General features: G+C 36.2%; 1 protein-coding gene across 2 annotated transcripts in view; it reads left to right on the top strand.

Moving 5' to 3' along the window:
* The window catches only part of LOC150086924 (F-BAR domain only protein 2), a 726,598-nt gene that overhangs the window by 68,318 nt on the left and 642,419 nt on the right, over positions 1-15,861 (top strand). For both annotated transcript variants that reach the window (XM_090372823.1, XM_090372824.1), the window contains exon 6: positions 5,015-5,095. In XM_090372823.1, the coding sequence (XP_090228949.1) occupies positions 5,015-5,095 (81 nt within the window). The remainder of the gene's footprint in view (positions 1-5,014; positions 5,096-15,861) is intronic.

Genomic DNA, 15,861 nt, shown 5'->3' on the forward strand with positions numbered 1-15,861 from the left:
ATGGGCTGCTAGGACAGCTCATGGTACTTTGTCAAGTGATATAAAAAAAAAAATTGACCATTAGGAATCTGGAGGTAATTATTCTGCTGTATGAGGCCACATCATGAGTACTGTATATAGGCCTCATTTTAGGAACTCATGTGGATCTGTTGGAATGGGTGCAGAGAAGAGCAACGAGTTTAGTGAAGGGAACAAAATGCACTCTTACCAAGAAAGCCTTCAGTTATACAAATTGCAGTGTCTAGAAGTTTGGGCACCTTCAAGGAGATCTAGTTCAGGTGGACTGAATGAACTGACTAAGTTGAATGATTATGGCATCCTTACTCATGCTCAGACAACATATATAAGGGGGTCATGAATTTAAATTGAGCAAGGATGGTTGTAGGACAGATGTGGTGAAATTTGTTTTCAGCCAGACAATTGTTGATAGCTGATACCAAACTTTCATTTGGTATTGTGGAAGCGGGTAGTTTGAATAAATTTAAGGAGGAATTAAACATATTAAAGGGGATTGACAGGTGACGTGGGAGAATTTTGTTTATTATTATTATTATTATTATTTTTTGGCTGATGCTTCCTTGCATCATTTACTAATACTAAAATATTCATTTAGTGAGATCTGCAAAAGTGCATTCATATGAGGAAAAACTTTGAATATGTGGGCTATGGAGCTTGGTAACTAGCAAGTGCCTGATTGATGTCTCTAAGGCTCTTAGAACAGAAATGAAAATGAAGGAAGGTGAAATTTTCACTTTTTATTCCAGAATTAAAGGCCATAAACTAAAATATCCAGTGAAAGAAGTTATACTGGATTTTAGGTTTCCTTTTAGTCAGCGAGTGGTTAATTACTAGAATAAGTTACCTCCATGGGGTGGACCGCTTCAGGAAATTAAAAGGTCAGAAAGTTAGTTATCTACATCAAGAAGGAAACAGTTTTTATTTTATTTTTATTATTTATTTATTTATTTATTTTTTTTTTTTTAGCTGGTGCAGCAAAAACCTGGGACTTCATTGCAACCTTATAGCTATTACCATGATTGAGCAATAAAGGCAAATTTTTTTGAAGGAATTTGAATAAATGAATTAAAAGCCAGTATGCCAAATTAAATAGCCAATAAAAATGAATGTATTCACTTTGATGGTGCCACTAAATTTATTTTTCTTGGCTATGGAATTTGCCAAATGCATTGTCGACACTGCAATCTTTATCCTCATTTTTATTTTCTTGTTCTTATTTAACTGTGTTCTCCATTGTTGTTTTAGCATTGCTATATATAAGTACTCTCAGCTGTTATATTTTAATTGTTCACTGTATGAGGGCCACCATTACTCAAATCTACTATGTTAGCATGCTTATTAATTTATCTGTCAGTTGTGATGATGCACTGATTTGTGTAGTGTTTGAAATGCAACGATGAGATGGGCTCAGTGGTTGTTCTGTTTCAGTTTGTTTTTGTTTCATAGCGTTCATCATGCTGTGTTGATAGGTTTTAGTTTCCCTTTGTCAGCTTTGGATCCATCAAAAGGGCACTGCTAAATTTATTTATGTTAGTTATATTTAATAGTCAGTAAAAATTTCCATATTGGTTCCATTAATTTATTCCAAATTATTTTATTAATATTTCTTTTATAATATAATACAATATAAATTATTTTCTTAATTTATTTCTGCCTTCCCTGCTGTTACTATATGTGTAATACATTGAAATATTTGCATATTTAAATTTATATTTATATTTTTGAAATATGCTGTTAGAAGTATATTGTCACCACAGATATTTGTCTTACTTGATTGTCATATTCTTAATTCAAAATAGATCTCTAGAAGAGTGCAATTTATTTATTATTTATTTTTTGAAAATATAATTGAGCCATGATCTATCCAAAAAAGATTTAAAGCAAAATCTTATTTGTAGTCTCCCAGGTCATCTTAATGATTGTAAATTAAAGAATACACTGTCTGCTACAGTGGAGTCATGTTGATGGTAACAGTAAAGTAAACTGTGAAAAGTTTGTGATTGAGTATTTTTTTTTAATGAAAACCTCAAACTCAAGAGATATTAGAATCTCTAGTACTTAGTACCATACATGTGGGTTGGAGGTTGAGAAAATGAAAGAAGATAATTGTTGACATTAGAGTTTAATTTCTGTAGATTATAATTTTCAAGAAATACATATGAAGGAAGGTTGTTCCAGAAAACGGAAGATGAATGAATAAATGAGGAAGAAGAAAAGTTGGTTCTGTGAGTTTGAAGTTAGACAGTGAAAGGATGTTGACTGGTTGTTGCTCATGTTTGGACTAGAAGGGAGAACAGGGATTATAGAAGTCAATTCAGAAGAACAGTGCCCGTGTGGAAGTATCTATAGAAAATGCATGCAATAGAAACAGAATGTGTATGTGATAGAGAGTGGAGAGAGAGACTCTGTTAGAGATGCCATTAATTTACCTAACTGTCCTCTAGAAACCCGAGAGAGGTAGTGGGAGCACTACCCCAGATGTGGGAATGATATTCCATGGTAAGACGGATTTGCGATTTGTACTGAGTGAAGAGTTGTTTGTAAAAAAGTAACACCGAGAGCAAAAGAGAGTCCAGTTTTTTAGATGCAAAGGAAGCAATATTTATAATGTTCTTGTGTCAAGAGAGGTTAGAAATCAGGGTAATCCCCGATAGAGATATATGATCTTGCTTAGAAATGTATCATAGAAGATCAGCATAGGAGCAGAAGAATCCTTTTTGCAAGATATAAGACAGAACTGAGTTTTACAAGGATTGAAATCGGCTACGTTATCTTCACCCACTGGAGAATCACCTGGAGATTAGCATTTAAGGAATTGGTAGTGGATATTTGAGAAGTTGAAGCTGTTTGTGCATGACAAGGTTTCTCAGACTGTAAGGTGGAATGAAAAATGCCATCATCAGCAAAACTATGGATAGGATTTTCAGTCAGTGGAAGAAGGTCATTAATATACAAGAAGAAAAGGGTGGGAAAAAGAATTGAACCTTGCAGAACACCAGCATTAGTGGAGAAGTTATAAGACAGAGATATTACCATCACCTGCAGTTGAGTGGTCACAGAGAAAACTGGATACTCAATTACAAAAGCCATAAGATGGAAGCTTATTTAGAAGACATTTATGCCAAACACGAGCAAAAGCCTTTGAAATGTCAAGAGCCTGAGTTTAACCAAACTTTTCCATTGAATTTGCCCATAGGTGGGTAACATAAACCAGAATATCACCAGTGGATTGACATTGATGGAAACCATACTGGCAATCGTTGATGAGATGGAAGGTCTCTAGTTATTCATCTTTGATGAAAACGCCTTACTTTAGAAAGAGTAGAAGTAAGTGCGATGGGACAATAATTGGAAAGGGAGGATTTGTCACCGTTTTTAGGAACTGCCTGGATAAGAGTAGGGAAATGACTTTCTGAATAAGAAAGTGACAAAAGGTGATACAGGAATAAGTTTAGAAGCACAAGTTTTGATAACAAGTGGAGAAATGCCATCAGGACTAGGAGCTTTCTTATCATCAAGACTTTTCAGAATCCTGACATTCTTTTCATGGAAGACCACCTGAGGCATTGAATGAAGTGTACTGGGAATGGTTTACCAAGATCATCAATTCACGAGTTAGAAGAAAAGTAGGATGATAGCAGGTCAGCTTTATCTTTGGCTGCAGTGATAATAGAACCATCTGGTTTGACAGAGGTTGGAATAGAAATTGGCAAAAGTTGCAACTAGTAGCTTTGGTACAAGAAGCAAGTTTTTTACTCTTAGTATGTTTGAAATCTAGTTTTCACTGATTAATAACTGCTTTACAATTGTTACAAACTTTGGTGTAGGCAGAAAATGAACTTGGAGAATCGGATAATTTGCCAGTTACAATATGTAACGTTCTTATCTTGAACAGCCTTAGCAAATTTATTTGAAAACCAAGGTTTAGATAATAGACAAGATTTTAAAGTGTGAATGTGGAATAAAAGATTTGATCCCTACAAGAATAATTTCACTAACAAGATCTGAGCAAATGTTGACATCAGAAGATTTGAAACAGTTCCTTGACATAATGTGGCCTCAACTAAGTCCCCCTCCCCACATGCACACCACTTGTCCCCCAATCCACCCAGTCACTAACTGGCAGAGAAAGATTATACACTAGCTCTTCCAGAATCCTCCCAGAGAGTTGCTGATAGATTTGGTGTGGTGGACTATCTAGTGGCCAGCCTGCAAACTTATGTTAGTTTTAGAGCCATACCTTTGAAATGTTAGGAATATTCCTATTAATCAGAATAGGAAGGGGCAACCTACCCCCAATGTTCTAGCCTTATCTTTTTGAATTGCCTTTAATATTAGTTCCCTTTTTCACAAATATGTGTGATTGCTTGGTGACTGATTTTTTCCCCCCCCCCCATTTTTCCTAATTCATGTAACTTTCTTTACTTTAGAACCTGTAATTAAAAAAAAAAAAAAAACCTTTATTGAAAGTGCATGAAATTTGATAGGTACTGTTTTAATTGTTATACATTAAATGCAGAAATTTTTAACACTGTACCACTGCTCTTTCACACTCAGGCTACAAACATTTCAAATGATATGCATGCTGATGGATTTTTCCCGTCTTTTCTCATTCACACAACTTGGTTTACTTTAGAACCTGTAATTAAAAAAAAAAAAAACACTTTATTGAAAGCACATGAAATTTGATGGGTACTGTTTTAATTGTTATATGTGTATTAAGTGCAAAAATTTTAACACCAGACCACTGCTCTTTCATACTCAGGCTACCAACTTTTCAAATGCCTCTTGTAAAGATTGTTATGCAGCTTGATGCTTTAAAATTGAGACACAAATGCAGCTGTTCATGGTAGTTAACATTGTATGTAGTAAAATGATGTGTGTGTGTCACATCTTGTGATATAGTTAATGGCATGCATATGCCATTAACTATATCACATGCAAAATGTTTATAGAATGAAATGCTTAATTGCTCTATACTTTAATGTATGTCTAGGCAAAAGAATTATATAATGCAAGGTCTGTGGAGTGTGAAAAACTGAAGAGAGAGAATGCATCTTTAAAGGAGTTGGAAAAGGTATTGATTCTTCTGTTTTGTTATATTTTTAGAATCTTATTTTGTTAAAGTAATATCAACTATAAAATATTTAAGGGCAAAGGCCTCAAACTACGAGGTAGAATGACTAACGTATAGATTAGTGCAAAAGCATTATTTTAACGTAGCCATCTACCAAAGTAGTTAAAATAATTATTTAAATTGGCATCGTTTTGGTTATATCTCATATTGTTAATGCCTTCACAACGAGTTGCCATGGTATTGTACTACTTTGAATAAGTAACGCTTCACCAGTGGAGAAGACTACTGTTATTTATTCTCAGCAGATATCCTGGTACCGCAATAGTGACAACCCAGTTATGAAGTGTAACTTCACAATATGAGAGGTAGCTTTGAGGCCTTTGCCCTTAAATATTTTATAGTCTGTATCACTGCACACCATCAGGCATCTCTCATATTGTGAAGTTATACTTCATAACTGGGGTGTCACTATTGCAACACCAGGGTACCTACCTACCCACTGAAGAGAAGCCAACAAGCTTAGAAATGGTGCCATCTGGGTGGTGGTATCTGCTGAGAATAAATAACAATAGTCTTCTGCATTGGTGAAGCGTTAGTTATTCGAGGTAGTACAATACCATGGAAACTCGTTGTGAAGGCATTAACAATATGAGATATAACCAAAACGATGCCAATTTAATTAATTAATTTAACTACTTTGGTAGATGGCTACGTTAAATGATACTTTTGCACTAACCTATATGTTAGTAATATCTACTTTAAACAGAATATAGGATAGAGATTTATTGAAAAGTATATATATATATTGTCATATATCAAAGCTTTGAGACATTCAACAAATAACAAAATGACCAAAGAATATATGCTGTTACAGACACACACCGTACTAATATTTCATAGTGCCTTAGTTGTTTTGGCACCTAATACACTTCACTACCTTCTAAGTATTGCATTATTTGATCACATTTTTTTAAAGAATGGTAGCTGTTATTCTTTTTAGTACCATTAAGAAAATGGGTGGATAAAGATTGGTAGCACTTAATTTTAATTCTTCATTGGAATACTGTTTGGTTAAAAAAATATATATCTATATATAATAATAATCAATTGGTTTTAAATATTTGAAATCAGGTCTGTGTAACCACAGCCCATGTTAACATGGAGGATTCTACATACCTGTCAATTCTCAGGACAGCAAAATTTTAGTTTTACTGTGCTCTTTTCATGTCATGAGCAGTGTTATTTGCTGATTGCATCTAAGCACTGCCATGGCTTTATGTGGTCCTGCCTGTAGCAGCAGCTTTGTGGTGATGAAACTAAAATTATGCCAGGTCTCACTGCAGAGGGACTCAAAAATTCATAGAACCCAACGGTTCGGTATAATTGTTGAAGAACATAGGGTTGGCCCCGGTTAGAGTATCTCACGGGTAGGCCTGAATTTATGGTTTTTTCTCTACAATTTTGTTTTTTTTTCTTTAAGTACACTTTTATATTATAACAACCACCAGCACTGCTGTTTTGTATATTGTGCATTCTGCTTTACCACCACATGATATTTTTGTGTTAAATGTCCATTACTTCAAATATTGTTCCTTATAAGTGCATTAGACATAAGCATTTTACTAAAAGGGGAGAAAATAAAATATACAATGCTCTATTTTATCAATAGTTATAACAAGCTCGTTTATTTCTATGAAAACAGTATAACATGGTGTCAATAAGTTTCCTGAAGTAAGGAATAAGGTCAGTTTACTGTTACCGCTGGGGCATTAGCATTAGTAAAGGCATATGATGCAAGAAAGCATGGAAGCACTAGGCTTTTCATACCAACTGAGAAATACTGTTCAAGGCTTAGGCCCAAATGGATGTTAGATGAACTAATGAGACTCGTGAAAGAGAAGAAAATTGCATGCAATGCATATAAATTATCAGGTGACACAGAAGCCTATGGTAGATATAAGCTAGTCTATAATCAAGTAACAAAGGAGGTTAGGTAAGCAAAGGCAGATTATGAGAAATATTTTGCAAATGATGCAAAGAAAAAAAGAAAAGACTTCTTTACTTATATAAACTCTAGAAGGAACGGGATGAATCAGATTGGTCCAATTGATATCGATGGTTTGACTGTAGATGATCTTGCTCAGATAGCTGACAAATGAGTGTTTTGCATCTCTATTCACACAGGGATTCTGTAGGGAAGTGGAGGACAGAAGCTTATTAAACTCTAACAGGGAGCTAAATGATTTTGTAATAACGGAGCGCAAATTGGAGTAGAAATGGTTAAACATAAGAAAGGCACCTAGGTGGATGAGATCTATCCAGTTATACTAAAGGAGGCAGCAAAAGAAGTAAGCAAACCCTTAGCCATAATTACGAGAGATTCTTGGACTCAAGGGAGGTCCCCACGGACTGGAGATGTACAAATGTATCCCCAATTTACTAAGGGGCATTGACATGAGTAATTACATACTTGTTAGTTTAACTTCTGTTCCAGGGAAAATAATGGAGCCACTGGTTAAAGAAGCATTGCAGAATGATCTAGACAATAAGGCAGTAATAATTCAGACATAGCATGGGTTTGTTAAGGGTCACTCAAGGGATTAGCATTAGTAGAGGCTTTTCCATTTCACCCATCCATTCACTCCAAATGTTTGTCTAGTTCTACCTTACATTTATTTAAGTTGTTGACCTCCACTACAACAGATGGAAGTTTGTTCAAACCATCAACCACCCGCTGGCTAATGGCAAATTTCTGCACATCTATTCTACAGTTATCTTTCCTTAATTTGAATATATGTCCCCTCAGGTGAGCAAGAGAAAAAATTCCATCAGCATCGATCTTGCTCAAACCATTCAAGGCCTTATACACCTCAATGAGATCACCTTGCAGGTGCCTAGTCTCCAGGTGTCTCTAGACGATGCAATTTCCGGAACTTAACCTTTCTTGTTAACAGCAACCCTTTGTTCCACTCACCAATCCCGTTGCCCTTCTCTGTACTCATTCCTGCATTTCTACATCCTTCCTAAAATGAGGCCTCCAGACCTGTATGCAGTACTCAAGGTGTAGCCTGACCATTGCTTTATACAAGGGGACAATCACCTCCTTATCCCTACTAGCAAAATTCCTGTGTATCATTGACAAGACACCATGAGCTACTCATACAGCCTGACTGCACTGCTTCTGCTCAGCAAACTTCATATCTTACTGTACAATCATCCTTAAGTACTTTTTATTCTCCAATATAGTTTTATAAAACTATATTGGAGAATTAAACTTATTAAACAATATTAATTATAATATAGTTTAATAAGGTGATGTTTTGTGTATCTTACCAATACCCATCATCAGACCATGCTGTGGGGAGAACACAAAGGTCTACAAATTTGAATATTTTAGGATATCACAATTACCAATATTAGTTTGCAAATTATGATTCTGAAGTATTAAGTTTTGAATTGCTGTTACAAGAGAAAACAGGAAATCTAAGGTAATACAAAGAGATTAAATTCATACCTGCTGATGCTACCAGAAACTTAATGTGCATACAGGTTGCCAGAAGTTGTTTATAGCAGCAGAGGGATTAAGTCCATTAACTAATAGGATAGTGTCATGTTTTTATCTTGGATCCAGGGTTCTTGTATAGTATAAAAGCCAGGAGTGATCTTTGCTTCCATACTCAAACATCAGGGTTCATTTGCAGGCTGGTTCAGGATCTTACTGATACCAAAATTCTGACCATGCTGCTAGTGCAAGGTTTTATCTTGGATCTGGGATTCTTGTGTAATGGAAGCCTAGGGTGACCCTTGCAACCATACTCTGACATCAGGGTTGGTGGGCAGGTTGGCAAGGGATTAGGAAATCCCTAATTACTGTCTCTAATGCCTATTGCTATTTAATGACAGGTCAAGATTAACGGATTATTTTAACAATGTTTCAAAGAATATCTTTGAATGGAAATAACAGAATTAATATCTAACAAGACTAAGCTGAAGACACAGCCGTCAACACTATTAATCAACCGACAAATGTTAAAATAATCTGTAAAATGTGTTTTTCATAAATTTTATTGTAATCTAATATAAACATTTAATTTTTATGATCTAATTGAAATATCTGCAGGCCATAGTTTGGGGACCCCTGGTCTAAATAATAAGCATATTAAATCTGAAGCAGTGCATAAAGTCAACATGAGTGGCCAGTTCAATGTTGAGTCAGTTTAGTGTGACATAAGCACTGTGAAAACAGTTAATGATTGTGATGAGTATAGCAAACAACTATACAGAGAGATAGAGTGGGCCAATCAGAATGTCTTATAGTGGGGGATTTTAACTTTCCAGATATTGACTGGAACTTATGGGTTGGTCACTCGCACACGAGCCAGACTTTTGTGGATTTATTGGATGACTGTTTTCTACAGCAGCATGTTAGAGAGGCATTAAGAGGAAGCAATACTCTATCAGTAGCAATCCTTCATGTATTAAGAACCTGCAGGTAAAAAACGTCTGGGTAGTGGTGATCACAATGTGCTGATGTGGGATTTACTTAATGAAATGGCTACTGTCAAGAGTAAAGGGAAGGACTTTGCTTTTATAAGGGTGACTGCAGTGGTCTCAGGCAGTTTTTAAATTCTCTAGAGTGGGACGATCTGATGATGTTATCAACAGCAAATTCTAAATGGGAAGTAAACGTAGAAGCCACAAGGCTTTTCATATCTACTAAGAAATGCCATTCCAGATTTAGACCTCAGTGGCTGTCATATGAACTGATGAGTGTAGCAGAGAAGAAAAATGCATGGGATGCATATAAATTATCAAGTAATACAGAAGCCTATCAGAGATATATACATATAACAGAAGCCAATTGTAGATATCTGTAATCAAGTCACAAAGGAGGTAAAGCATGATGAGGTAGATTATGAGAACTGTAGAATATTAACAGCAGAAGGAAAGGGTTGAACCACATTGGTCTACTTCAGCAGTTCCCAAACTTTTTTGACTCAAGAACCTCTTTTAACATAATATTTTTATCGCGAACCCCTAAACCTATATTCTCTGAAATCATATAATAGCACTGAATTTCTATTATAAAATATTTTCAGTACTATGTTTTTATAAGTGACATTGCACAATAATAAAAATTATTATTAAGTATTATTTATACTTTGTAAAGCAGTTATTAATCACTCCAAACTAGATTTTGAACAGACTAAGAGTTAGAAAACTTGCTTCTTATCCAAATGGTAGCCGAGCATTCTGGTCTCTTTCCAAAGCTATTGGCCGGAATTTTTGCCCATCTCTCTTCCCACCAGATGGTTCTGTTGTCACATCAGCCAAAGATAAAGCTGACCTGCTAGCATCCTATTTTTCTTCCAACTCCTGTATTGATGATCTCGGTAGATCACCTCAAACCATTTCCAGTACACTCCATTCAATGATTCCTGTGGTTTTCTATCAAAAGGATGTTGATCGTTTTGATGAATCTGATACTACGAAAGCTCCAGGTCCTGATGGTATTTCTCCGCTTGTCCTCAAAACCTCTGCCTCCGAACTTACTCCTGTTTTGTGTCATCTTGTTTCACTTTCTTATTTCAAAGGTATTTTTCTTTCTGCTTGGAAATTTGCTCATATCCAGCCAGTTCCTAAAAAGGGTGACAAATCTCTTCCATCCAATTATTGTCCCATTGCGATTACTTCTACTCTTTCCAAAGTAATAGAGAAATCAATTAATTGGCAATCTATCTGGAAATCTTTCATCTGATCAACGATTGCCAGTATGGATTCCGTCAGTGTCGTCCCACTAGTGATATTCTGGCTTATGTTACCCATCTGTGGACAAATTAAATGGAAAAGTTTGGTGAAACCCAAGCCATTACTCTTGACATTTCAAAGGCTTTTGACTGTGTTTGGCCTAAATGTCTTCTAAATAAGCTTCCATCCTATGGTTTGCCAACTGTTCTTTATAATTGGGTATCCAGTTTTCTCTCTGACCGCTCACTGCGGGTGATGGTAGATGGCTCTCTGACTTTCCACTAATGCTGCTGGTGTTCCTCTAGGTTCAGTTCTTTCTCCCACTCTTTTCCTCTTGTATATTAACGAACTTCTTCCATTGACTGGAAATCCTCTCCATAGTTTTGCTGATGATAGCACATTGCATTCCACTTTCCAGTTTGACACCTTGCCCTGCTCAATCAGCTTCAACTTCTCAAATATCCACTACCAATTCCTTAAATGCCGATCTCCAGATAATTCTCCAGTGGGGCAAAGACAATTTAGTTGATTTCAATCCTTCTAAAACTCAGTCTTGTCTTATATCTCACAGAAAGGATTCTTCTACTCCCTATGCTTATCTTTGGTGACACCGATTTCTAGGCAAAATGATACATCTCTTTTGGAGATTACCCTGACTTCTAATCTCTCTTGGCACAAGCACATTACAAATATTGCTTCCTCTGCATCTAAAAAACTTGGTTTTCTCTTTTGCTCTCGGCGTTACTTTTCATCCAAACAGTTGCTTACTCTAGAAATAGCAAATTAAGCCTACAATGGAATATTGCTCCCACATTTGGGTCTGTGCCCCCCGAAACATCTCTCTGGCTTCTAGATTCCATTTAAAAGAGGGCAGTTAGGTTAATTAACAGTCTGTAACAGTCTCTCCACTCTCAGTCTCATAGATGTTCTGTTTCTGTTGCATGCCTTTTCTATATTTACTTGCATGGGCTCTGTTCTTGTGATTTGGTTTCTATAATTCCCGCTCTCACTTTCAAAGCAGTCTGAACACCTGCCGCAACCAATCAACATCCTTTTACTGTCCAAGTTCAATTCCATGGAATCAAGTTTTCTTCTTCCTCGTTTATTAATTCAACTTCTGTATTCTGCAACAACCCTCCTTTGTACATATTTCCTGAAAATTACAATCTACATAAGTTCAAGTCTAATGTCAATAAATATCTTTCATCTTTTCAACCTTCAACCCATGTACGGTGCCGAGTACTATAGGTTCTAAAAAAAAAGTACCTATACATAACAAAGATTCTTGAGAATGAAAAAAAAAAAAAAAAAATAGTATAGACAACATTTATTTAAAAAAGGTTGTTTAGACATGGGTAATATGCTTCCATCATTTCTGCTACCCAGGTAATATGCATACATCGTTTTATTATATCTAATTTTAACTGCTAGTTAAAACAAGTAACGCGGACATAATAAGGCTTATGGAGATGTGGTGCCACCTGGAAATTGGGGATGATGAGTTTCAGTACGGCTTGTATAATGTATTTAGGAAGGATAGGGTAGATAGAAGGGGTGGTGGAGTAATGCTTCTTATCAGAAGCAGCCCGAGTGTGACGATAGCTTTCCTGGATTCAGACATTTCACATGCTAGTATAAAATCTGTATGGTGTGAGATAGTTGGAAACAAAGGTATAATGCGAGTAGGAGTAATCTACAGACCAGGTGATTGTGAAGATTATGACGAAAGCCTCTACATGCAAATGGAATGGGCAAGTAAGGGTCAATGTCTTATTATGGGTGATTTCAATTTGCCTCTAATTGATTGGAGTAAATGGGAAGGAAACTTGACATGGGGAACAAAATGTTTAAATCAACTAGATGACTGTTATTTGTATCAACATGTCAGGGAAAGTACTAGAGAAAAGAATATCCTAGACCTCATCATCACCCATGAATCAGATGACATAACAGGGCTGATAGTAGAGGAACCAGTAGCAGGAAGTGATCACGGAGTTCTACGGTGGATGATGATGAGAGAGATAGCAGTAGTAAAAGGCAAAGGAATGGGTTTTAATTTCACAAAAGGAAATCACAATGCCTTAAGGTGCTACATGCCCTCTACTGGGTAGATATCGCACAGAGAATGAATACATTTGAACTGTTGTATGCTTTTCAAACATTAATCACAGATGCCTTGAATGTGTATATACCATTAAAAAAATACTCCATGAGGAGGGTTCCAAGTTGGATGAATAGTGAAGTTGCCACATTACTTGAGCAGAAAAAGGTGGCATGGAAAAGTTAGAGCAATAAAAAGTACTGAAACCTATAACAGCTACAAGGTGATCTGTAATAGAGCCACAGAAAAGATTCGACAGGCAAAGGCAGTTTATGAGAATTCACTAGCAAACAGAGCAAAGAGGGGAGATAAGGAATTCTTCACATATATAAATGCTAAGAAGAGCAGGACAGACCAGATCAGACCTTTACGTAAGGGAAAGGGGATAGTATTAAATACACCAGCTGCCATTGCAGATGAACTCAACAGTTATTTTGCATCGATATTTACAAATGAAAAACCTATTGTGGCAATGAGAAATTGTAGGAGCGAAGTTGAAAAATATGTAATTAATGATATTGAAATTTTGCAAGACTATTTAATGAAAAAACTTTCGAGCCTACAGGCCAGTAAGGCTCCTGGAGTTGATGGAATATACCCTGCATTGAACCATTGAGGCTAATTATGCGAGCATCACTAGACTCTGGGGAGATTCCCTTGGATTGGAAAAGTGCCAATGTATCTCTAATACATAAGGGTGACTCTAAGAGTGAAGTGGGAAATTATCGACCTGTCAGTTTGACTTCAGTGGTAGGGAAAATCATGGAGGCAATGATCAAGGGTGGAATTCAGGAACATTTGGATCGAATTGAAATTCTCAAGGATACTCAGCATGGTTTTGTAAAGGGAAAATCATGTTTAACAAATTTGGTTCGCTATTTCGAAAGGGTCACTCACGAGCTGGATTTAGGGAATAATTTTGACATTGTTTATTTAGATTTCAGCAAAGCTTTTGACTCAGTCACACATGAGTGGTTGCTTTATAAGCTGGAACAGGCTGGAAGCACTGGGAAAATCCTTAGATGGATAGCAGGATGGCTTCAGGGCAGGAGGCAGAGGTTTGTGATAAATGGCTATTCCTAAGATTGGGTTGATGTAAGAAGTGGGGTACCCCAAGGATCAGTATTAGGACCACTGTTGTTTTTAATTTTCATAAACGACATTGATGAAGGGATAGAGGGCATGATGTCTAAATTTGCAGATGATGTTAAAATTGGTAGAGTAGTTAATGATCACTGTCAAGCTGAGCTTCTTCAGAGAGACCTAGATAGACTTCAGGAATGGTCAGAAAAATGGTAGCTATGCTTTAATCCAATAAAGTGTAAGGTATTACACCTGGGAAACAGTAATCGAAAAATAACATATTCACTTGGTGGAGTTCAACTAAACCCAGTACTGGAGGAAAGGGACTTGGGTGTTACGATACGGTCAGACATGAAATTCTCTGAGCATTGTAAACAGGTTGCAAGGAAGGCCCATGGTGTCCTATCGATGATCTATCGAACTTTTGCAAGTAGAGATAGGGACGTGATAATCCCATTATATAAGGCTTTTGTTAGACCACACTGGGAATACTGTGTTCAAGTATGGAGACCGCACTTAAAGAAAGACATTGAGTTTCTTGAAAGGGTGCAAAGACGAGTAACTTGCCTGGTGAGACCGGCAAAAGGGCGTCCTTATGAAGGAAGACTTTGAATATGTGGGTTGCAGAGTTTGGAAACTAGACACCTTAGAGGAGATTTGATTGAGGTGTTTAAGGCTCTGAGAGGCATCAATAAAATGAATGAGGACGGAATTTTCAAGGTTATAAATGATGCTAGAACTAGGAGACATAAATTCAAGTTACGGGAGGAGATGTTTAGATTGGACTGCAGGAAGTTTTATTTTAGCCAACAAGTTATAAATTACTGGAATAAGTTGCCTACATGGGTGGTAGAGGCTGATAGTTTGGGAAAATTCAAAGGTCATGTGGATAGTACCTTCCAGGGAGGGAAGCGCATAGGATGATAGGTTTAATTTCCTTTTCTTTTACTAATCATTATTTTTTATTTATTATTATTTTTTTTTTATCCTTGTTTTCTTTGTTTTTTTTTTTTATCATTGTTTTCTTTGTTTTTTTTTTTTTTTTTTTTTGGACGGTGCAGCATATGTCATAGGCTTTCTTGCACCATGTGGCCAGTACTAATACTAATACTAATATTGTGAATACCTTCACAATGAGCTGCTGAGGTATTGCAAAAGTTTGAATAAGTAACTTCACCAATGGAGAAGGCTAATGTCACTTGTTCTCAACAGATACCATCACCCAGATGGCACGTTTCGAAGCTTGTTGGCTTACTCATTGGTTGGTGGGCAGGTACCATCGTTTGATTATATCTCACATTACCCGTGCATAAACAACCTTTTTCATACTCTTAGTCATTTAGTCAAGAAATAATTTTAGATATTTATTTAACATGATATACTGTAAGATCATAAAGTAATTATAAAAAATTGGGGGAGATGCGGTTTCTTTCTAGGGCAGTTGTTTACTTTTTATTTAATTTAGTTTTACTTTATTTTTTATTATTAGTTATATTTTATAGTTTACAATAATATACCGATGTAAATCTAAGCAGACGCCATTATAGAATCTTTAGTGTGAACCCCCTGGAACACTTTTGCGAACCTCTGGGGGTTCGTGAACCACCGGTTGGGAACTGCTGGTCTATTTGATGTTGATGGTTTTATTGTTGATGATTTTGCTCAGGTTGCTGACAAACTGATGGGTATTTTGCATCTACATTCATGCATTCTTTAGAGAGGGGAATGTCAGAAGTTCATCAAAATCTAGCAAGAAACTGAATGATTTTTTAATAATTGAATGGAAAGTGGAAGAGAAATTGTTGAAGCAGAACATAAAAAAGGCTCCTGGGGT

This window comes from Mastigoproctus giganteus, chromosome 4, assembly GCF_048544385.1.
Source record: "Mastigoproctus giganteus isolate SK-2022 chromosome 4, ASM4854438v1, whole genome shotgun sequence".
In the NCBI taxonomy this organism is placed as follows: domain Eukaryota; kingdom Metazoa; phylum Arthropoda; class Arachnida; order Uropygi; family Thelyphonidae; genus Mastigoproctus; species Mastigoproctus giganteus.